This window comes from Nelumbo lutea, chromosome 6 (genome assembly GCF_056320005.1).
Source record: "Nelumbo lutea isolate HS-2025 chromosome 6, American lotus-T2T, whole genome shotgun sequence".
In the NCBI taxonomy this organism is placed as follows: Eukaryota; Viridiplantae; Streptophyta; class Magnoliopsida; order Proteales; family Nelumbonaceae; genus Nelumbo; species Nelumbo lutea.
In genome coordinates, this window is record NC_142689.1 from 72875919 (window position 1) to 72898771 (window position 22853).

A 22853-nucleotide genomic window follows, 5' to 3' on the forward strand; every position below is an offset into this window, starting at 1 on the left:
ATTGTCTTAAACCATCCCAATTGTTTCTAACAATTTCCATTGTCATAAAATCTTAACAGAAAGGATGAAATATCTCTTTTGCCCTTATGTTAAGAAAAAATCATGGAGAAAGGCGAACGTTTTTCCAGTTTGGGTTTTGCTGCACCCCTCTCTAGTCAATCCGATGGTTGTGCAAATTCACGAGATCAAAACCCCTTTGTTAGTAGAAATGGTTCTCCATCGCCGGTTTGATGAAAATCATCTATAGTAGCCGAATAGAGCTCCTTTGGCAGCGACAAAAATTGAGAGCCCTTACAGCGACCAAAATCCAAGGCAGCTTCCCATCTGCCGAAGTGGACCAAAGAACATCTATTCTTTTGTGTTTGCTGTCCATGGAGTATTTTTGGATTCCTTGTAAAAAATTCGTCAGAGCAGAGGAGTAGGAAGATGGTGGAAAAGAAGTTGACTCAACTTTTGCTAAAATGCACATGTGGAGTGGTGTATCATAGAGGACTTGGATCAGAATCAGAGATCTAGAGGCATTCTCTCTTCTAGTATATGTTTGGCATCAATGCTGTAGATGCAGCACCATTTTCTTACTGATGTGTGGGTTGGAAGCAGAAAACGGTGTCTTTTTCTTTTGTTTGCAAGCGTTGCTGCCAAGAAGGACGTTTCTCCAGGAAACGTTTTCAGCACTGGTACCCATTATCCAGTGCCACATCACTGCTCTGTTGGCCATAGTGATTTACAACTCCAGGAAGCGTCCAAGCCATGCCTTCCCGGTTTCCGAGGTGTGGCTTGGAGCACCGACTTTTATGGAAAAACGGTTCCAAACCGATGCTCGTTTCCTGGAGCACTATATTTTTCGATGTGGCGCCATTTTCTGGAGCAAGGATAACGATTCCAAACAGACTCTTTGTCTTTCTCTCCCTACCGATTGCTGTTGTTGGGGAACATTGCTCCTACTGCAAAATAAAGTAAAAAAGAGAAAGCCATGAAAACCACTCCTACTGTAATAGGCCTCTTCTGGTCTTCCTCATTCTATCGATTGCCGTTGCCAGGGAAAACCACTCCTACTGCAAAACAAAGTAAAATAGGGAAAGCCATGAAAATCACTCCTACTGCAAAAGGGGTTTCGATCTCGTGAACTTGTATGGTTATCATATTGATCAGAGAGGAAGGAAGAAGACGAAGAAAGAGAGATCCAGATTTCTTAGCAGGGCTTTGGGGTACGATGTAATCTTCAAGCCATGGTCTCTGCAGGTTCAGCAGTAAAACCCAAACCAAAAAAACGTTCGTCTCTCCAACGCAAGCCCATCATCGTTGTTGAGCTTCCTTTGCATCATCAAATGTCATAATGCGGTAACTTTAAATTTCCAGATTTAGAGAAATTGATTGTCATCTATAGTTTTATGATCTGCATTCACTTCATTTTCTAGATCTCTGGCTATGGTTATGTGATCCTCTTCCTTGGTTGAAGGTGTAAGAGGAAAGAGAATAAGAAGAAGACGGAGTAAAGGAAGAAAGATAAAAGTAAAGGAGAGAGAGAAAGAGGAAGGGGTGTCGGTGTTCTGCCGCTACATCAAGAGGAAGGGGACCATTCATTTTTTTTGGACTACATCAAGAGGAAGGGGACGATTCTTTTTTTTTTTTGGAGTAAAATAATCCATATAATAATAAAATTTATTTTATAAAAGTGGGATGGAGGATAATATTGAGTTTTAAATTAAACATCACATGGTATTATATGTGTACAGATTTTGATAGAACATTAACGGGCTAACATGAGGGGCAGAACTAGTCAATGGTAAAAAAAGTAAGGATGGTTTAAGAAAATAATTAAACAATAAGGGTACAATTTGTCAATTAGCTAAACAGTAAAAATAATTTAAAAATTTGTCTTTTTTATTATTGTATATGACATTACGGGTCAACAATTCGATCTGGACGGTTCAATGGCTGAGTCTAAGGCTACAACTTGGGCCGGGTTTGCTCGAACCCAACCCGTAAAAGTTGGGTTAGGTTGGGCCGGGTTGATGCTTGAGTTAGGATTAGGGTTGAAATTCATGGACCCGACTTACTTCGGATTGGGTTAGGGTCGACCCCTTAGGCAGCCCGACCCAACATGAACCTGGCTCTATAGTACATGTCATATATAAATATATGTTATTTGTAATATGTAACATACATTGATTTGTTTAAATGCATGATATTTGTATAGCCCCCATCATATAGTATCATGCATTTCTTTTAAGATAATCACTTCACTTGATCCTAATCGGAAAGACTAAAAACTTAATAACATTATTTTATGTTTTTTGAAAATTTTATTCTTCATCTCCTCTCTCTTGTTTTCCACCCATAAAAGATCTAGCATAAGTCATAAGACTCATAACTCATAATAAACTATAGTCATTTCCAACACTTATTTTTCTTAATTTTGTACCAAAAGAAACAAAAAAAAAATGTCAACAAACAAATACTAATGAAACATAGGATTAATATATGTAGTGAAAGCTAAGTTAATATTTAAAATCACAAAATTCTATGAGGTTTTAAGAGATGAGAAGAAGGTTGGGTTGGGTTTAAGGAGTTTAGTTAGGGTTAGGGTCAGGGTTGGACAGGTCAGGTTAGGGTTGGGCTTGGGTTGGCCTCGACCCGACCTAACCCGACCCGACATGTTGCCCTAACTGAGCCTAAGCCAAAGCAGGAGGCAAAAACGATTTTGTTTATGGATTTTTAAAACATTGAAAAAAAGGCAAATACTTGGAGTTTGGCTGAGCTACACATCTACATGTTACAATGCGGGCTGCGTTTCCATCTGCGTTGTAACACGTAGATGGTTGAAGTGATGTACAAAAAAAGTGAAAACAGGAGTGTTAACTTCTGTTACTAATTTTCTCTACATTTTTTCAACCTAAAAAATAAAAGAAAAACTTTAAGTTTATTCATGGTTTTTGAACCACTGTTGAATTGGATGGTCATACTGTTTGTCCCGAGAATCGTCCAAACAACCGGTTCTATTTTATCTTAAATCCGGTTCCTAGCCAAAAACCTTTGAATTGGTCAACGACACATCGACCCCCGTTCAATGATTTTTGTCCATTTTTATTTTAATTATTTTTAAAATTTTTATGTCAAAATGGGTTGTTCTTTTGATTTGGCCGATCAAACTGTCAACTCGAAGACCAGTGGCTAGAACGGACCAGACCGGACTAGACGTTTGAACTATCCAACAATTTTGGCCATTTTTTATTTTTTTAATTTTTTTATAAGAATGAGCCTTTCATTCGATTCGAATGGTTGGACCATTCTACCTGGGAACCGAGCCCCTAATAAGTTCGTTGTCTGATTCTAACAAATGGCATGTTCGTTGGATCCCTAACCAGTCAAGGGTCCGGTCTGGGTCGAATAGATCATTTGAATTGAATGGATGGCCTGTTGGACGGTTTGAATGCTTGGGTTTGCGATTTGTTGACCAATCAACGGTTTTTGGTAAAATAATGGTTCTGGGGTAAAATGGACGATTTTTCGCTATGATCATTTGGTCCATTTTGGCCACCAGTCTTCGAGTTGACAATTCAACCGTCCGATCAAACAAATGGCTCATTTTGATATAAAAAATTAAAAAAATTAAAAAAATATTTAAAATAAAATGGCCAAAAATCGTTGACCATTTCAAAGGTTTTTGGCCAGGAACTAGATTTGAGGTAAAACGGAACTGATTGTCTGGACGGTTCTTGGGCCAAATGGTCTGACTTCAGTTCAATAGCAGTGCAAAACTATAAATAACTTTAAAGCTTTTCTTTTAGTTTTTAGGTTAAAAAATGTAGAAAAAAATGTGACGGAAGCCCTCTTTACATTTTTTTGTATGCCACTTAAACGGTTAAATGTGTAACCCAGCCGAACTCAAATACTTGAATGTTAACCAGCTATGCAATTAGGAAGGTCTATGATATTAGCCTTTATTTTTTTAGCATCACTAGCGGAGGGGCCCTGCTTCATAGGGGCTGGAATGGAACCATCGACCCGTCTATTCATTGACTCGGTCCGTGGCCAAAAATCATTGAATTGGTTAATGACCCATTGATTTAAGCATTCAAACAATTGACCCGTTGAACTGTTCAATGGTTTTTGGCTGTTTTTATTTTTTTTTAATTGGCCATCTAGGCAATCGGTTCAGTTTTATCCTAATCACGGTTCGTAGCAAAAAATTGTTGAATCGGCCAACAACCCATTGACCCAGGCGGTCAAATCATTGACCCATTCAATGGTTTTTGGTTATTTATTTATTTTTTTTTATTTTTATTATTAGAGTTGGCCATCCGTTCGAACTGAATAGTCGAATCATTGACCCGAAAACCAGTGGCGAGAATGGTTCCATTTTCAGGTTGTATAAGTCACACGCTTGAATGACATAACACGTATGGTAATGTTTAATGGAACTCACACACTCAATTTTTTGCATGTAATTTTTGTTGTCAGAATGAGATCCATTTTTTTTTATTTTTTTAATCGAAAACTGTTCAGGCAACCAATTCCGTTTTACCCTAATCCTGGTCCCTTTCCAAAAACCATTGAATCGGTCAACGACCCATTGACTTGAGTGATTGAACTGTTAACCCATTGACTTGTTCAATGGTTTTTGTCTGTTTTTCTTTAATTTTTGTTGTTAGAACAGGTCATCCGTTCGAACCGGACGGTCGAATCGCCGACCCGAAAACCGGTGGCCAAAACGATTCCATTTTTGGGTCGTATGAGTTACACGCTCAAATGACATAACATGTATGATACTGCTTAATGGACCTCACACACTCAAATTTTTGCCTGTAATTTTTGTTGTTAGAACGGATTGTCTGTTCGAACAAGACGATCGAACCGCCGACCTGAAAAATCGGTGGCCAAAAAGTTTCCGTAAATTTTTGCTTATAATTTTTTGTTGTCAGAACGAGCCGTTCGTTCGAACCAAACGACCAAAGCATCCATCCAAAAACCGATGGCTGAAACGGTTCCATTTTCGGGTCGTACGAGTCACACACTCAAATGACATAACACAAATCATACTACTCAATGGACCTCACAAATTCAAATTTTTGCCTATAATTTTTGTTGTTAGAACGAACTGTCCATTTGAACTGGATGATTGAACCGCCAACTCCAAAACCAGTGGCCAAAATGGTTCCGTAATTTTTTGCTTGTAATTTTTTGTTGTCAAAATGGGCCATTCATTCGAATCGAACGGTTGAACAGTTGATTGTTAGAATGTTATTAACAACATTTATCAATAATAGTAAGCGATTATACTATTTAATTAAATAATTGTTAATGATAGTTTTCATAATTTTATTTAGTTATTTTTAATATAACAGTAATTATTAATTATAATCACTAATTATATATTTATTAAATTACTGTAATAATCATCAATTATTAAAATTGGGTTACTAAATTTATTAACAGTACTTTTTATAACAATATTTATAATTTTAATTCAAAGTAAAATTAAAGTAAATATCTAGTTATTAACATTATTTATAATAACAATAATTATTAATTATAATCACTAATTATATATTTATTAAATTACAGTGATAATCAGTAATTATATTATTACAGTAATTAATTGTCGTAGTTAATTAGTAATATAATTACACTTAATTATTAGTAATAGTTAATAATTATAATATTTTATTAAATAATCAATAACAATACTTTTAATAACATTTTTAATTATTTTGAATATAACAATAATTACTATATTTATTAACAGTATTTATCAATAACAGTATTTATAATTTTAATTTAAAGCAAAATTTAAGTAAAAATATATTTATTAACAATATTTATAATAACAGTAATTATTAAATATAATCACTAATTATATATTTATTAAATTACTGTAATTATTAAAATTGGATTACTAAATTTATTAACTATATTTTTTAATAACAATATTTATAATTTTAATTCAAAATAAAATTAAAGTAAATATCTAGTTATTAACAATGTTTATAATAACAGTAATTATTAATTATAATCACTAATTATATATTTATTAAATTACTGTGATAATCAGTAATTATTATTACAGAATTAATTAGTGATATAATCTGTAATTATTATTACAGTAATTAATTAGTGATATAATCTGTAATTATTATTACAGTAATTATATAATTACACTATTAATTACTGTAATTAATTAGTAACTAATTACTGGAAATGGGTGCATATTATTACACTATTAATTACTGTAATTAATTAATAATTATTGTTATTATTATTAGTTAATAATTATTGTTGTTAATTAATAATTAATTATTAAGAATGGGTGCTCGCACGTGGGATCTACTCGTTTACTGAGTGCAGAGAACACCCATATCCTTTTAATATATATAAGATAAGATAAGATATAAGATGGCATGGTAGTATCTTCGAAGTTGCAGCAGCGCTGGATTTTCAGTTTGTTTTTGTTAAGAGATGCTGTATTGATTGGCACACTTTTTGGCGGGTTCTTTCCGACCAAGTTCTTTTTTGTTTAACCGTCCAGATTGGTTGTGCTCTATGGCTACAACCGAACAGACTACCGACTCCGGTGTTTCAGTTCACTTGTAATCTCGGTTTTTCCAGATAATGAATTCCTTTTTTGATTAAAAAAAAAAAAGTCAGAGTTTTTCCCCTCGAAGACCAGACGTGCTTTCTGTCCGTGCCCAAGCCACGCAAACAAAGAACGACCACAACTACAAGTCAAAACTTTCCTTATCCGCTTCTATTCCAACTACGTGGCAAGTTCTTATACCCAACCTGCGTCGAAGTTTAGTTACCAATAAAAAAACCTGCAACGAAGTTGAGTTGAATAATTGAATTTAACTAACCAGTCCTAATTCAAAACTTTGGCTCTTCGTTGGGCGAGTCACTGAGCGGATGAGCGAGTTAGAGAATATCGGAAAATATGGGAATGGCCAGCTGCTTCTGCTCCAAGTGTCCCTTCCGCTATGCACCTTCTTACCTAAGTTCCCCTTCGCTTCTGAGTTCTCTCTGCATCAACTCACCCTCTATCAAACTCATAAACCATAATCGAGACAGACCTTACCCCCGTTTCGGCACAAAACCCGTTCTGGGTTTTATTCATCTTCCTCCTTCAAGCCTTCCTAGAACAGAAGAGTCCGACAGAGAAAGCTGCAAAGACGACGAGGACGGCTTCATCCATGGCGACGAGAAGGGAAGAGGCACGAAGCAAGAATGGAGTGGGATGGAATTCGACAAGGTACAACTAAGAGGCGTTGCAACAGCGATAGAAGAAACTATTTCAGAAGAGAATTTTGGGGTCATTGCCGCCTGTGTCGTCGGTCTTGTTACTGGTCTTGGTGTCGTGCTCTTCAACAGTGCGGTTTGTTTTTTTTTTTTTTTTATTCATCTTACTGTTAGTAGAAATTTGAAAGGAGTACTTCTTATTTTCACCATTTGTATGCTTCTTTGTCACTTAGGCAGATGCATATGTTACTGTTACAAATGCAAGGGAAAATAATTTGTTGGGTACAGGGTTTGGAGTTAACATTTAAGGTTCTAGTTTGCCAGAACTTTTTAGTTTGGCCAATTTATAACTGTGACTTCTTGGCGATATTATCTAATAGTCAATAAGAGTAAAAAGAGGGCAGGATGCTCACGATCTAGGTAATACATAAACAGTAAAAGGAAATAATATAATCTGCGTGTTCTTCCATGGTTTGTGAGTGCAGCTGAAACCCTTCTATACATGTGCTAAATGGGTGAGGACTCCAAAGGTTTAACACATATTGGATGATGGGTCCACAATGGCAGCAGTTAACTACAAAACAAATGCACCGGATGGTGACTTATGCCATTCGAAAAGCTAATTTTAGAGTCCAGTCATAATGGATACTCATATCAATATTAGAGGTGTGAATCCCCTGGTTACCCTCAAACTAATCCAGTTAAACCTAATCTGATGGCCACAAACTTATCTCACTAAGATAATAAGACCACCCAAGACAAGAAATGTTTTGGGAAAAATTGTATACTCCTGTTGTTTGGGGTGGAAATTACTGCCAACCTATTGTTATTTTCAAGATTGCCTTAATAAAATTCTTTTCTAGTGATAAAAAAGAAAAAGACCACCCAAGTCATCTCACCCATGGAATTCTAAACTTCTATTGGAATACCATTAGATGTCATACTCTTTCCTACATTTTTCTTAAGGCTTCCTTGATTTCTAAAGCCATAATTCTATGAAATTATTTATGTCCTCTACTCATAGAGCTTTGAAAACCCATAAAATGTGAGCCCCTGTCATGTTTGTTATTTATAATCTTTGAAAATAACTTATGCATAGATATCCAATGAACTGCTTGGGAAAAAGTACTAGTTAAAGGTAAATAACTTGGAACTTGAGCTTCTCCAATAGCCAATCCAGTTTGACTTTAATGAAAAAAATGGAAATGTGCATTAAAACCTGAACTTCATCCTTGGTGAAGAAGAATACTGACAAAACCCTCGTCTTGAACACATTTCATAAATAAACATAGAGCAAATAAGGTTGATATTTATAGACTTCTAAAGTTCTAATCATTGAGTGCAATGATTGTTCTGTCCCTAATAAGTGCAGAGACAGTTAAATGCAACTTAAACAAGATGGGGTAACAAAATTGCCCCTATGGGGTACACCTAATGAAACACAATTGCCCCTATGTCATGGCTTCTATTGTTGATGCTTCTACTTGTTAGTAGAGGATCTAGCTCACGTTCGTCAGGGGAAGAGGTCTCTTGCAGATTACTATGCATCTCTTCAAGCATGTAGGAAGAGAGGGATCATTATTAAATGTTCAAGCCTGAGCGTACACTTGAGTTATGTTTGGTTTAAAGGAAAATGCAGGGAAAGGTAGGGAATCTTTACAAACCTTGTATAGGTTTTCCTGTCTTTCCCTTCCTTTCCCTACCTTTTCCTTCAAACCAAACATAGCCTTGATGAATAGAAGAAGAAAGTGGAACAAAATTGTATATTTGAATTCCTTGCTAGGTTGAACTTGGACTATGAATTGGTTAGGGTACAAATCAATGCTTAGAGAAATGACCCAGAGGTAGAACCGTTTTTCCCCTCAGGTTACGGGTCACCAATTCAACTAGCTAGGTCAAACCAGTCAACCCATTGACACGCCATCCTATACAAAAAGATCTTTAGCTCATAGATATACAAGGAAAGGGTTTGAAGATCTCTAAAAAGAAACAAAAAATAGCCTAGACTTATCTGGTGTGCAAAAATGGAAGCCCCATTCTATCATGATGAAGCGCTGCAAACGTGGAATCATATAGAAGAGAGATGTCATCAAAATTAGGATCTATGCAAGTATCACAAGCCACATTGGCCAAAGTGTCCGCTACACAATTACCTTGTCTATAAATATTTTCCATCTTCCAGTGCATGCCCAACAGATCCTCCTTAATATTGCAAAGAACATACCAGAGAAGCCACAGCCAGTCAGTTCTCCATGTAGGATCTCTTCAAGCAGCCTTGAATCTAAATTGATGAGAATATTATGGTAGCTCAAATGCTTTACCAATATGATGCAATCTTGCAATGGGACAACTAAGTGGAAAGCTATGGCCTTCAGTTGTTAGGAGGAAGTTAAAAAAATGAGTAAAAACTGACTGGCATTTTGAAACCCAGACTGGTTCATTGATTTTCTGGTTTGAATGATTGTTTTCTTTTTCCACCACTGGTTTTTACATCTTGACCAAACTGGCCAGTGGACTGGTTCATAGTTTTCTGGTTGGACTGGCCATTCCAATATGGTTCTCTAAACTACAAATTCTAATAAAGATGCCCTTCCAACACATGGTCAGGTATATGCCATGGTTCAAGGTGAAGAGAGTAGGAAGAAAGCTATGCAGGAGAATTTTGGTACTAACCATATTTTCTCAGCTTGCCAAGTAAACCATGAAACTTTATTGAAGGAAGGCCTTTTGTCAGAACATTAGCTATCTGCATCTCTAAGGCCATGTAGGGAATGCAAAGATCGCTAGAGACAATTTTTTTCTCTCACAAAGTGTTGGACAACCTCAATGTGCTTAGTTCTATCATGCTGTATCAGGTTTTTAGCAATATTAATTGCCGCCTTGTTGTCACAGTACAACTTAAGAGGACAATCAACCTTCATTCCCAGCTCATCCAAAAGAGTCTTGAGCCACAATAACTCTGCAACACCATGGGCCATGACCCTACATTCAACTTCTGCACTTAATCTAATTATCACATTTTGTTTTTTACTCCTCCAAATAACCAAATTCCCCCCAATTGGATGTAAACTTTGTGTTCCTGTTCGGTCTTCCCCAGTCAGCATTTGCATATGCTTCTATCTCAAGTTTATTGTGCTTCTTAAACAGAATTCCCTTCCTCGGACAAGTATTCAAATATCTAAGGATCCTCACAATTGCCTTCATGTGGAGAATCTTGGGAGCATGGATAAAGTCACTTACCACATATACTGCAACTGCATAAGCTGTATCAAGTCAGGTAAGGCACAAGCATATCAACTTTGCTACCAACTTTTAATACCTTTCCTTGTTGGAATAGTTCTCACCAATGGACTCTTTTAGACCATGATTATGCTCCGTAGGTGTATCTGTTGGTCTACTTCCCATCATACCTGTCTCCTTTAGCAGATCAAGCAAATACTTTCTTCAACATATATATGCCTTCTTGTGATCTTGCAACTTCAGTCCCAAGGAAGTATCTCAGTATGGCCTGTAAGTGTTGTAAGTATATCACTCCATCTCCTTATGAACAAAGAATGGTCAGCCCCACTTTAAGTGTATCCCGCATTCTTCATAACTCCACAAAACCTCTCAAATCAAGACTGGGGAGGTTTCTTTAGCCCATATGAAGTTTTCTTTAGTCTACAAACCTTTCCCTGGAAGTCATAGCCAGGTATGGGTTCATAAACACTTACTCATGTAAGTCTCCATTCAATAATGCATTCTTTACATCTAATTGGTGTAGCTCCCAAGAGAAATTTGCAACTAAGAACAATAGAACCCAAATAGTGTTGAGCTTGGAAACCACTACAAAATTCTCCTTGTAGTCAATCCCTTCCTTATGTATAACTCCTTTGCCACCAACCTACCCTTATATCTTTCAACTGAACCATCTGCCTTATGTTTCATAGTGAATACCCATGTATACTCCATTGTGCTCTTACTTTCTGGTAGATCCATTAATTCCCAAGTCTTGGCTTTCACCAAGGCTTTTATTTTTTCGTTAATTGGTTATCTTCATTTTGGATCAGATACAACCTCAGTGTACCTAGTGGGAACATGAACAAAAGGAAGAGAAGACACAAAAGAGTAATAACGGGGAGATAAACGAGAATAAGAAACATATTTAGCAATGGGGTGCTGTAGGGTACAAGAATGAATAGGCTTACGAAGAGCAATGGGAAGATCCAAGTTAGGAATAGGTGTAAAGCATCAGAAATGGAGTTACTTGGGTTTGTTGGGAGAACGACACAAAAGGAGAAGGAGAAGAGGGATCTTCTTCCACCCTACGAGTCTCCCTTGATGAGAATTCCTAAGAGTTTGGAAGAAAGACTAACATTCGAAAATAACCACATCCTTGGTGACATACCTTTTCTTGGTAACTAGATCATAACACTTGTAGCCCTTTTGTGTAGGAGAATACCCAAGAAAGACATCCCATATAGCCTTAGGATCTAACTATGTCTTCTTAGGATCCTTGACATGGATGAAACATACATAACCAAAGACATTTATCAAAAAAAAAAAAAACACATACATAACCAAAGACTCTAAGAGGAAGGGGGAAACCATCAAGAGTGGAGAAAAGATGGAAAAAGGAGTTCTCTGCCGGGGGCCAATGGAGCCCCCGACCCAGCCGCTATGTTCAAAAAAAGCAAAAAAGTGTCAAATTTTCAAAAGGTGCATGCCTGGGTTGAGGTGCAAGGCGCATCAGGCGCACGCCTAGGTGCACCAGGTGTGCGCCTTTTGAAAGGGCTGCACCTAGGACCTAGGCGAGGCGCATACCCTAAAATGCACATCGCCTGTGCACCTAGGCATGCCTTTTAAATCACTGTCTGTGATTGATCCCATGGAAGATATCATTAATTCTTTCCATGACCATTTGGAGTTGTATGGGAGGGCGATTTGCCAGATGGATTATGCTTTTCGCCCCTTGACTTTCTTTGCATCTACATCAGGTAATGGTAATTTTTCCATAGCTTTTCATGTGTCCTCTCATCCCTCAGACTCCCCTTGGATAATAGATTCTGGAGCCTCAAACCATATGATGGATAAGTCAATTGTTTTCAATCTTATCATCTTTTATCTGGTCGAAACAAGGTAAGACTTGTTGATGGTTTTTTCTCCACCATCACTAGTCAAGGAACCATCTCCCTTCCTCTTGGACTCGCCTTTTCTGATACTCTACATGTCCCAAAACTACCTATAAATTTGTTCTCTATTAGTAGTATAACAAATTTGTTAAGCTGCTCAGTAACCTTTTTCCCTTCTTCTTGTGTGATATAGGATTTGGCTTCATGGAAGATGATTGGTAGAGGTCGTATGGTGGAAGGTCTTTACATGCTAGAAAATAAAGCAAGTTTTGTGGTTATTGAGTCCAAGAGTCTGTCTAGTAAGAGTTAAGTCTATTTTGGGCATAGTCGTTTAGGTCATTTATCTTTTGAATTGTTGAAAGTTTTGTTTCCAGATTTGTTTAAGTTAGTGTCAGTGTCTGAACTCACATGTCAAACTTGTTAGTTGAGCAAACATTATAGAAATCATTTTACTTCAAGGAATAATAAATATGATTTTCCTTTCCATATTGTTTATTCTAATGTTTGGGGCTCTGTTACTTTGACATCCGAGAATGGATATAAATATTTCATTACACTTGTTGATGACTACTCTCAATATACATGGGTGTATCCCATGCTGTCTAGAGATGAAGTACCCAAAATTATTAAAGATTCCCAACACTTGATATTCACCTAATTTCAAACGGAGATCCAAATTTTCCAATTAGACAATGTGAAAGAGTACTTTCATAGTGATCTCATGGAGTTTTTTGCTTCGTGTGGATCTATCCATCATAGCTCTTGTGCTAGAACCCCCTCATCAAAATAGTGTTGTCAGAAAAAAAAACCGTCATCTCCTTGAAGTTACTCGTGGGTTATTCATACACATGGATGCTCCTAAATGTTTTTGGTTGGATGTTGTGTTGTGTGCTGCTTGTCTTATCAACCGTATCTCATCTTGCTTGTTGGGGTACAAGGCCCCTCATCAGCTCCTATTTCCCAAAGCTCCCCTCTTCTCCATTTCCATTAGTGTGTCTGGTTGTCGTTTTGTTCAAGGCATGTCTCCTACTCGTGGTAAACTTGATTCTCGTACCATTCCCTGTGTATTCTAGTGTTACCCTTCTTCTCAAAAGGGTTACCGATGTTTTGAGCCCATTTCTAGAAAATATTGTGTCTATGGATGTGTCTTTCTTTAAGAGTGCCCTTTTTTCCCTATTTTTCCTCAGGGGGAGAGTAAGGTGGAAGAGAAACGAGTTCAGGTTCTTCCCCCTCTGCCTGACCCTCCTCCATTATGTGTTTTTGTTCTTTGTCATAAGGGCCAACTGAGTTTAAGAGCTGCGGAGCAACTTGAAGCTGTACCACCGACATCATTAGATTCATCGAGGATAGATCCTATACTAGGTACTCTTATTCCTATTGATGTTTCTGATCCTCTTCCTATTAATACTTGATTTGCTAATGACCTAGACATCCCTATTGCAAAAAGGAAGGGAGTTAGGTCTTGTATCACCAAGCATCCTATTTCCCATTTTGTTTCCTATGAGAACATCTCACCTCTTTTTTGTGCTTTCCTTTCTTTCATTAACAATGTCCCTATCCCTAAAAATGTGAAAGAAGCTCTCTTAGTACCTGAATGGACAGATGCAATGAAAGAAGAGATAAATCCTTACATAAAAATGATACATGGGAGTTGGTGGATCTTCCTGAGGGTAAGGAACCGGTAGGGTGTAAGTGGATGTTCACAGTGAAGCACAAGGCTGATGGCACAATAGAAAGGTTCAAGGCTAGGTTGGTGGCAAAAGGGTTTTCTCAAGTATATGGAGTAGATTATGCAAAGACTTTTGCTCCAATAGTTAAGATGAATTCCATTAGAGTTATTTTCTCCCTTGCTGCAAATCTTGATTGAGATCTTCATTAGCTAGACATTAAAAATGCCTTCCTGAATGGTAACCTTGAGGAAGAGGTGTACATGGTACAACCCCTTGGCTTTAGTGTCCAAGGCAAAGAACAGAAAGTGTGCAGGTTAAAGAAGTCCTTGTATGGCCTAAAACAATCACCAAGAGCTTGGGTCATCAAGTTTTGTCTGGCTATGCAGTAGATTGGCTACAAACAGTGCCAAAATGGCCATACATTATTTGTGAAAAGAGGGGAAGGAAAGATTGTAGCTTGATAGTGTATGTTGATGACATAGTTGTTGAAGATTAATTAGTTTTATGATGTTTTTCTGAGTAGATGTTTTATGTTAGTTGTTAGATAGGAGGTGGGGACCACAATAGTTATGTGAGTCCAAATTTTATTATGTTTTTTAGTGTTATATATGCTGTTTTATGTTTTGCCACCCTATAAGGGCATAGTTGTCTTTGTACTATTCTATTATTTTAGTATAAATAATAAGTGAAGGGGGCGGCTAGATCATTGCTCTCTTTTCTTTCAAACTTCTCTTCTTCTCTTCCTGTTCTTCTCTCTTCCTTCTCTCTTCAAGAAACTACTTTCTTTCATATTTTTTAATTCAGTAGATTCCTACTATAGTGATCATAGGTGATTGGAAAGTTGAAATTTAAAGGCTAAAGGACCTCTTAGCCACTCAATTTGAGGTGAAGGATCTAGGTCCCTTACGGTATTTCCTTGGAATTGAAGTGACCCGCTCACAAAAGGGGATCTTCATTTCTCAAAAGGAAATACATCATAGATCTGTTACAAGATTCAGGAAAACAATGGGTTAAGCCAGCTGACTCTCCCATTGATCCAAACCACATACTGGGTGACTGTTGTGGTGAGATTATTAAGGATGTAAAGCAATTCCAGAGACTTGTGGGAAGGCTCCTATATTTGTCCATGACCCAACCAGACATTGCTTATGTCGTGGGTGTTCTTAGTTAGTTCATGCATGCTCCTACCACACTTAGAGGCAGTGGAGAGAATCCTCAGGTATCTAAAGAAGTTTTCAGGAGCTGGTTTACTATTCTAGAAGAATGGGCATTTGAAGGTTGAAGTATATACAAACGTTGACTGGATTGGATCAGTTGATGACAGAAAGTACACTAGTGGGTATTATTCTTTTGTGGGAGGAAACCTAGTCACATGGAGATGCAAGAAACAAAGTGTGGTGGCTAGGTCTAGTGCTGAAGCTGAGTATAGAGCAATGTCCCATGGAGTGGCTGAAGCTATGTGGATAAAGAATTTGCTGAGTGAACTGGGTTTTCCAGTTGATAGCCCCATGTCTTTTGTATTGTGATAACAAGGTTGCCATCAGCATTGCAGCCAACCCGGTTCTTCATGATAGAGCTGAGCATATTGAGGTTTATCAGAGAGAGAATTGTTAATGGGGAAGTGTGTACTCCATATGTTCTAAGGAGCAACTTGTAGACATATTTACAAAGGGCTTACATCACTCGAGACACGATGGCTTATGTGACAAGTTGGGCATGATTGATATCTATGTCTCAAGTTGAGGGGGAGCGTTGAATATGTTAGTCTTTTTTCTTATTTTAGTGCCATAGGGGCGCATATGTAATTTCCTCTTCTTTTATTATTAGAGTGGGCTGCCCTAACATAGATACCAAAAGGCTAGCACCACTAGCTTTAGTTTTTTTATTCCAAAACTTTTCTCCTCTTCTCTCTTCTCCCTTCTCTTCTCTCACTATTTTGATATTCTACTGTGCTTTTTTTTACCAAGAAAACACTCACAATGGCTGACAGCATGTGTTTAAGGATGTTACATTTCTTGAGTCTACTCCATTCTTTCAATCACATCGTCCTTCTCTTCTGGGGGAGAGCATCAATGAAGACCGGGCTCTGTTTTGTCTCCCTGTTCTTGCCTTTGTGGATTTTCTTTGTTGATCTTCTTCTCTTCGCACTTACAATGATAGTACTCCTGCTCCTGCTCCTCCCCCTATTCCTTAGTAGCAGTGGTTCATAAGGTGCAAAAGGAAGGTTACTCATGAAGCTGAATGTCCACAAAAATCTAACTTCCTAGTTCTAGGTAATTTTGAAAGCAACCCTTATCCTAAGATTCTTGTTAACTCTAAACTTCCTAATCCTACTTTTATTGAGCCTCATATCTCACACCCTGACCTTGACCTTCTCATTGTAGTTCGAAAAGTAAAAAGGAAATGCATCGACTATCCCACCACTAACTATGTTCCTTATGATGCCCTTTCACCTTCCTACCATGCCTATATTTTTACCATTTCCTCTGTTTCTCTTCCTTGTAATGTTACAAATGCAATGCAGTCCCCTTAGTGAAATGATGCTATGAACTAAGAGATTGAGGCCCTCATAAGAACCAAACCTGGAAGATTGTTCCACTTCTTGAGGGTAAAGTCCTGGTGGGTTGTAAGTAGGTGTATACGGTTAAACACTGGTCTGCTGACTTAATTGAAAGATACAAAGCTAGGGTGGTGGAAAAAGGGTACACTCTGTTATGGGCCCGGGAATAGGATCTCGCCACGGGTCGGTCCATGGGGAAAACCTCCTGTTTTCCCTTGTTCCTCCCTTTTCTTGAGGAACCTATCTTGGCACCTTAATGGTGATTTGTTCAAGAGATCACCAACTCTTCTTTGCTCTCTTTCTTGACTGAAATTTTCGATGATCTTATTCAATATTCTCAGCTCCTTAAATAGGAGGTTACAAGAGATAAGAGTCCTACTTTTAGGAAGACTCCTTGCTAATTAGGAAGACTCCCTACTAATCTATCCTACTGAACTGATAAGATAAGATAAGATAAGACTCCCTACGAATCCATACTACTGAACTGATAAGATAAGAACACTGAATAGATAAGACTCCTACTAATCCCTACTATTGAAAGCAGATAAGGCAAGAATACTGAATAAATAAGATAGGATGAGAACACTAAATTGTTGCTGCTGAGAACACTAAATTACTGTTGCTGCTACCGGCGTCCACATCCTTACTCCCCTCTTGGACTATGAACTTGTCCTCAAGCTCGAATTTAGGATGGGTGTCTTGAAACATAGTAAAAGGAATCCCAAATAGGTGGAATGATTTTGTCCTCCTGGATCGGGTTCCAATGAAGATGGTTCATCCTCAGACAACTACAGTGAGATACCAAGATTTGACCATGCGTAGCTGCATTCTTTGTCGTGGGCAACTGCAGCCTTAAGGTACTTTTGAGATGTCTTGAACTGTAGAGTACAAAGATTGTGAACGCCAGGCTGGTGCCACTGAACTGCATCATCTGGATCCTCTTCTATTGCTTGTTTTAGTGTGTATAGAGCTCGCTCTTCCAATTCCGTCAAATCATTATGTCCAGTTTCAAACGTTGCTGCAATTTCATGCTGAGCCTTGTGAACCATGGCAAGTCCTGCTCATGCTATCCGAAGCTCAATTGTTGCAGAGTCCCCTTCTCTGAGTATTGAAGCCATTTCATTCGCAGCCCATGAAAGTTGTTCAGTGGGATCTTGAGACCTTTCTGCATCCTTGATACGATGAAGCGCAACAGCATATCGAGTTGACATGCAATTAGGCTCCAGCTTTGTTGCCTTCTCCAGGCACTTTCCAGCACTTCTATGATCACCAACCAAATAGTATGCATTAGCAAGATTCACCTAGATATGTGCAGCCCTAGGATCTGATCTGACTGCAGCTAACAAACACTCTTTTATAACATTTGCAGCCGCAACATGAGGCATACAAGCTCCTTCACCAGCGATGACGACCTTGGAGTAGTTGCTCTTATTCTTCTTTGAACTCTCGTCGATGGAATCCTTGACGACGCCAGATTCCTGCTTAATCGGAACATTCTGGGTGTTGCTAACCTGCGCTAGGGCAACGACCTGTTGCTCGCCGGACGATTCTGCCATGTCTGGCCGACGGCCGGTTGTGGTTGCAGCCCCTTTCGGGTTCCTTTCCTTGTTGGAAAAGTACAACTCCATCAAGCGCCTTAATTCTCGGACGTCGTCCTTGATCTCACGCACCCCCTTGTTGTTTTCCACGAGTTTGTGCTTCAGATCATGAACCCTAGACGTCAATTGCTCAAAGTCACCCATGACGCCTTGCTCTGATACAAATTGTTATGGGCCCGGGAATAGGGTCTCGTCACGGGTCGGTCCATGGGGAACCTATCTTGGCGCCTTAATGGTGATTTGTTCAAGAGATCACCAACTCTCCTTTGCTCTCTCTTTCTTGACTGAAATTTTCGATGATCTTATTCAATATTCTCAGCTCCTTAAATAGGAGATTACAAGAGATAAGAGTCCTACTTTTAGGAAGACTCCTTGCTAATTAGGAAGACTCCCTACTAATCTATCCTACTGAACTAATAAGATAAGATAAGACTCCCTTAATCTATCCTACTGAACTGATAAGATAAGATAAGACTCCCTACTAATCCATACTATTGAACTGATAAGATAAGAACACTGAATAGATAAGACTCCTACTAATCCCTACTACTGAAAGCAGATAAGGCAAGAATACTGAATAGATAAGATAGGATGAGAACACTAAATTGCTGCTGCTGAGAACACTAAATTACTGCTGCTGCTGCCGGCGTCCACATCACACCCAAACTTATGGGATTGACTATCAGGATACCTTTGCACCTATGGCCAAAATGAACTCTATTTGAGTGATTATGTCTCTTGTTGCACACCATTCATGGCCTCTATACTTGATGGATGTGAAGAATGCCTTCCTCAATGGAGATCTTCAAGACGAGGTCTACATGGATCTTCTCCTAGGAGTTACCCTCCCTAACAGTGAGGAAAATGTTTGTCGTTTGAAGAGATCCCTTTATGGGCTCAAGCAATCTCCTAAAGATTGGTTTGGCAAATTTAGAATGTATATTATTAAAATTGGGTTCACTCAATCACAATACTCTATTTATAAGAAGGGTTAATGGACTAGTGATTCTACTGATAGTGTATGTTGATGGCATTGTTGTCACTGGAGATGATAGCTCTGGAATATCCAAGTCATTTCTTGCTTCTGAATTTGAGATCAAAGATCTTGGGAAGTTCAAATACTTCATTGGAATTGAAGTAGCAAGGTCAAAGGAAGGGATCTTCATTGTGCAGAGAAGGTATGTGCTTGACCTCCTACATGAGGTTGGCAAGTTGGGGTGCAAGCCAATTGAAATTCCCATTGACCCCAATCACAAACTAAGTGCTGATGATGGAGATATTCTTCTAGATAAGGCTGTCTACCAAAGGCTAGTTGGTCGGTTTCTCTACTTGTCCTTGACCGGGCCTAGTATATCCTATGCCGTGAATGTGGTGAGTTAGTATATGCATAATCCAAGTGTTAGAATGTTAGAGTGATGTTTGGCTGATAAGAGTTCTTATTAGCCCATTCTTATGTTTATCTTATCTTGTAACTGGGCCTATGCTAATGGGCCTAATCCTGTTTAATGTTTTAAGTCATCTGGGTGTCCCATCACTAATCAGGGGCATCCCAATAATTTCTTGTACTTTGTACTACATTCATATATAAATAATAGCATGCTCGACTGACTAGTACAGTTTGACATTCACTGCATTTCAGAGTTTCTCTTCTCTCCTTTGCTACTTCGAGTACAACTCCTAAGTTTACATGGTATCAGAGCAAGTTCGAACCTAGGGTTTCAGTAGGCGCACTCTCTTCTCTTGCTGTCTTTTCATCTTCTCTCTTCTTTTTATGGGTTGCTATAGTAAAGACCTAGGGTGTAAGAGAGTAAAGCAAGTTCGAACCTAGGGTTTCTCTTGGTTGTAGGACTCAAGGGAAGTAAGACCCAGAAGTAGATGTCCTACTAGGCTGTTTCCAGTAAGTAGTAGCTATTTGGCTACTAAGAGAGGTCTGTATAGGACAGACCTAGTTGAGGATTGATTTCAGCAGTCCTAGCACTAGCCGAAAGGGGGAGAGCTTCCTCTACAGTTGCAGCTTCGGTGCTCCAGCAAGACTTGCGCAGCACAGTGGTAAAGACTTACACTGCACAGTTGCAGCCTCGATTTTTTAGTTGCTACTGTACCCGAACTGGTTCAGTCTAAGTGAAGTTTATCTAGTGTGCTACCAGCATTGTGAACAATTCTACCAGCACTGTGAACACTATGGCCAGCCCTACAGCACTGTGAACAACTCTAGGACTGAAGTCGGATGTCCTCACTATCCGGTGAAGTTTCCTCTAGAGATAACAGACCTGTCGCAAGGTCCTCAAACCTGGAAAACCCTAATCTGCACAGCTTACAAATTACAAGTGTGCTGTTGGATGAGTATAACTTCAGAGAGTGGTCCGTCTCAGCAAAGCTGTTCATTACCTCTCGTGAACTCACTGGCTATTTGGATGGAGACAAGAAAGAACCAGAGGTTGGCAGTCCTGAATACATTGTGTGGCACAAGGAAAATGCCACAGTCATGTCTTGGTTGTTGGCCTCCATGACTCCTCGGGTGGCCAGAACTGTTCATCATTTCCCTACAACCACTAAAATTTGGGAGAAAGTATCCAAGACATACGACCAAAAAAAGAATAATGTTAGAATCTACAGGCTGAACCAAGATATTGCAGCCCTAAGGCAAGGAGACATGTCCATGGCAACATACTTTGCAACACTGGAAGGCCTCTGGGAAGAGCTTGACCATCACTTGATTTTGGATTGGGAAAATGCCAAGGATAAGGAGAGTCATGACAAGCAGATTGAGGAGAGCAGAGCCTTCAAGTTTCTGGTGCGCCTAGACCCTGTATATGAAGGTATAAGGTCACAGATTCTAGGGAGAGATGAATTACCTGAGCTTCACCATGTCTGCTACCTGGTGAGGAATGAAGAAGTGAGGAGAAAGGAGATGCAAGTTGACTCCCAGACACAATCCACAGAACTATCTGGAGAACATTCAGCCCTAATCTCCATTAAGGGAAATAAATTTTCAGACAAGAAGTCCTTCAAGTGTACCCATTGTAGTGGTGAAAAACACACAAAGGAGAAATGTTGGGTCTTGTACCCTCATCTGAAGCCATCTGCTCTGAGAAATGACAAAAAACAACATAAGGGCCACACAGCAAGTGGGAATCTTGCCACCAACAACAGCAGTGACAAATCACAGAGTACTTAGACAGTGTCCTCTTCCACCACAAGGCAGGCTGCCGACTCCTCTGGACCAAGTACTTTGGGCTTCACAGCTAGTGAGGTAGAGGTTCTCAGTCGGGCATTTGCCCATCTGAAGAACAATCCTTTAGCTTCCACCTCTCTTTCCAAATCAGGTACAGCCTCTGCATTTAGTGCAACTAGTTCCATTAATTCTACCTCTTGGGTGATTGATTCCGGAGCCACTGACCATATGACACATATGTCCTCATTATTCTCTTCATATCATTTGTTGTCTGGCCATGATAAGATGAGAGTAGCTGATGGGTCTCTCTCTACCATCTCTGGAAAGGGGGTGATTGACCTAAGCAAAGATATCTCTCTTAAATCAGTCCTACATGTTCCTAGTCTTACCTCAAATTTGTTGTCTGTTTCAAAGCTTACAAAAAATTTGAACTACAGTATAACTTTTTTTCCTTCTCATTGTGTCTTCCAAGACAGATTGACGAGGAGAATGATTGGAAGTCGTCATGAGTATGGGGGCCTCTACTGTTTTGATGCAGATATCAGCTCAGCCCTTCAAGCTTCTACTACTACTAGTCCGGAAAGTGTGGAGTCAATAGTTAGGCTGCACCTGTGGCATGCTAGGCTAGGTCATTTGTCTTTTTTTTCTTTAGCAATGTTGTTTCCCGAATTATGTAAGAGCATTCCAAGTCAGAGTTTAATTTGTGATGTGTGTCAAATGTCAAAACAATGCAGATCAATGTATCCAGTTTCTAGTAATGAAATTCAAGCCCCTTTTTATTTGGTCCATTTTGATGTTTGGGGTCATTCACCCATTATTTCCATTGATGGCTTCTGTTACTTTATCAGTTTTATTGACCATTATTCTCGGTGCACTTGGATTTATCTGTTAAAAGGACGTGATGAAGTTCCACGGATAATTATGATGTTTTGCAAGATGGTTGAAACACAATTTGATAAGAAGATTAAGCAATTTCGTTTAGACAATGCAGCTGAATACTTTGAAAGATCCTTGAGCTCATTCATGGAAGATGCAGGCATGTTACACCAATCATTGTGTGCTTATACCCCTCAGCAAAATGGGGTTGTTGAGCGCAAGAACAGGCACCTATTGGAGACAGCTCGAGCTCTACTTTTCCAGCATAATGTGCCCAAGCAATATTGGTCTCAAGTTGTTCTCACTGCATCATACCTGATAAATTGGATGCCATCTAAGGTATTGGGTATGAAGACTCTTTTCTCTGTTCCGTGTCCCACTCTTCCAGAATTTCCTCTTCCCCCATGGGTTTTTGGCTGTATATGCTTCATACATGTGAAGGATCCAAAGCAAACCAAGCCGGATCCCAAGGCTAAAAAGGGAATATTTTTGGGGTACTCTTCTACACAAAAGGGGTACAAGTGTTATGATCCTGTCTCCAAGAAAAAGTATGTCACCAGAGATGTAGTCTTTTTTGAGTCTCAACCTTATTTCCAGTCTTCTCAGAATCCTCTTCAGGGGGAGACTAGT

General features: G+C 38.9%; 1 protein-coding gene and 1 long non-coding RNA gene across 8 annotated transcripts in view; both read left to right on the top strand.

Annotated features, from left to right (window-relative positions):
* Window positions 1-748: 748 nt before the first annotated feature.
* LOC148849643 (uncharacterized) lies at window positions 749-2304 on the top strand. The gene is made up of 2 exons (XR_016101263.1): window positions 749-1341; window positions 1460-2304. It is a non-coding gene; the product is annotated as an uncharacterized LOC148849643 (long non-coding RNA).
* A 4113-nt stretch (window positions 2305-6417) lies between these two features.
* Window positions 6418-22853, top strand: part of CLC-E (chloride channel E) — a 63281-nt gene continuing 46845 nt past the window's right edge. For 6 of the 7 annotated variants that reach the window (XM_088951492.1, XM_088951491.1, XM_088951494.1 and 3 more), the window contains exon 1: window positions 6418-7369. In XM_088951492.1, coding sequence (XP_088807618.1) covers window positions 6932-7369 — 438 coding nt within the window. In that variant the 5' untranslated portion in view covers window positions 6418-6931. The remainder of the gene's footprint in view (window positions 7370-22853) is intronic. The other variant, XM_088951498.1, reaches the window with a different exon arrangement.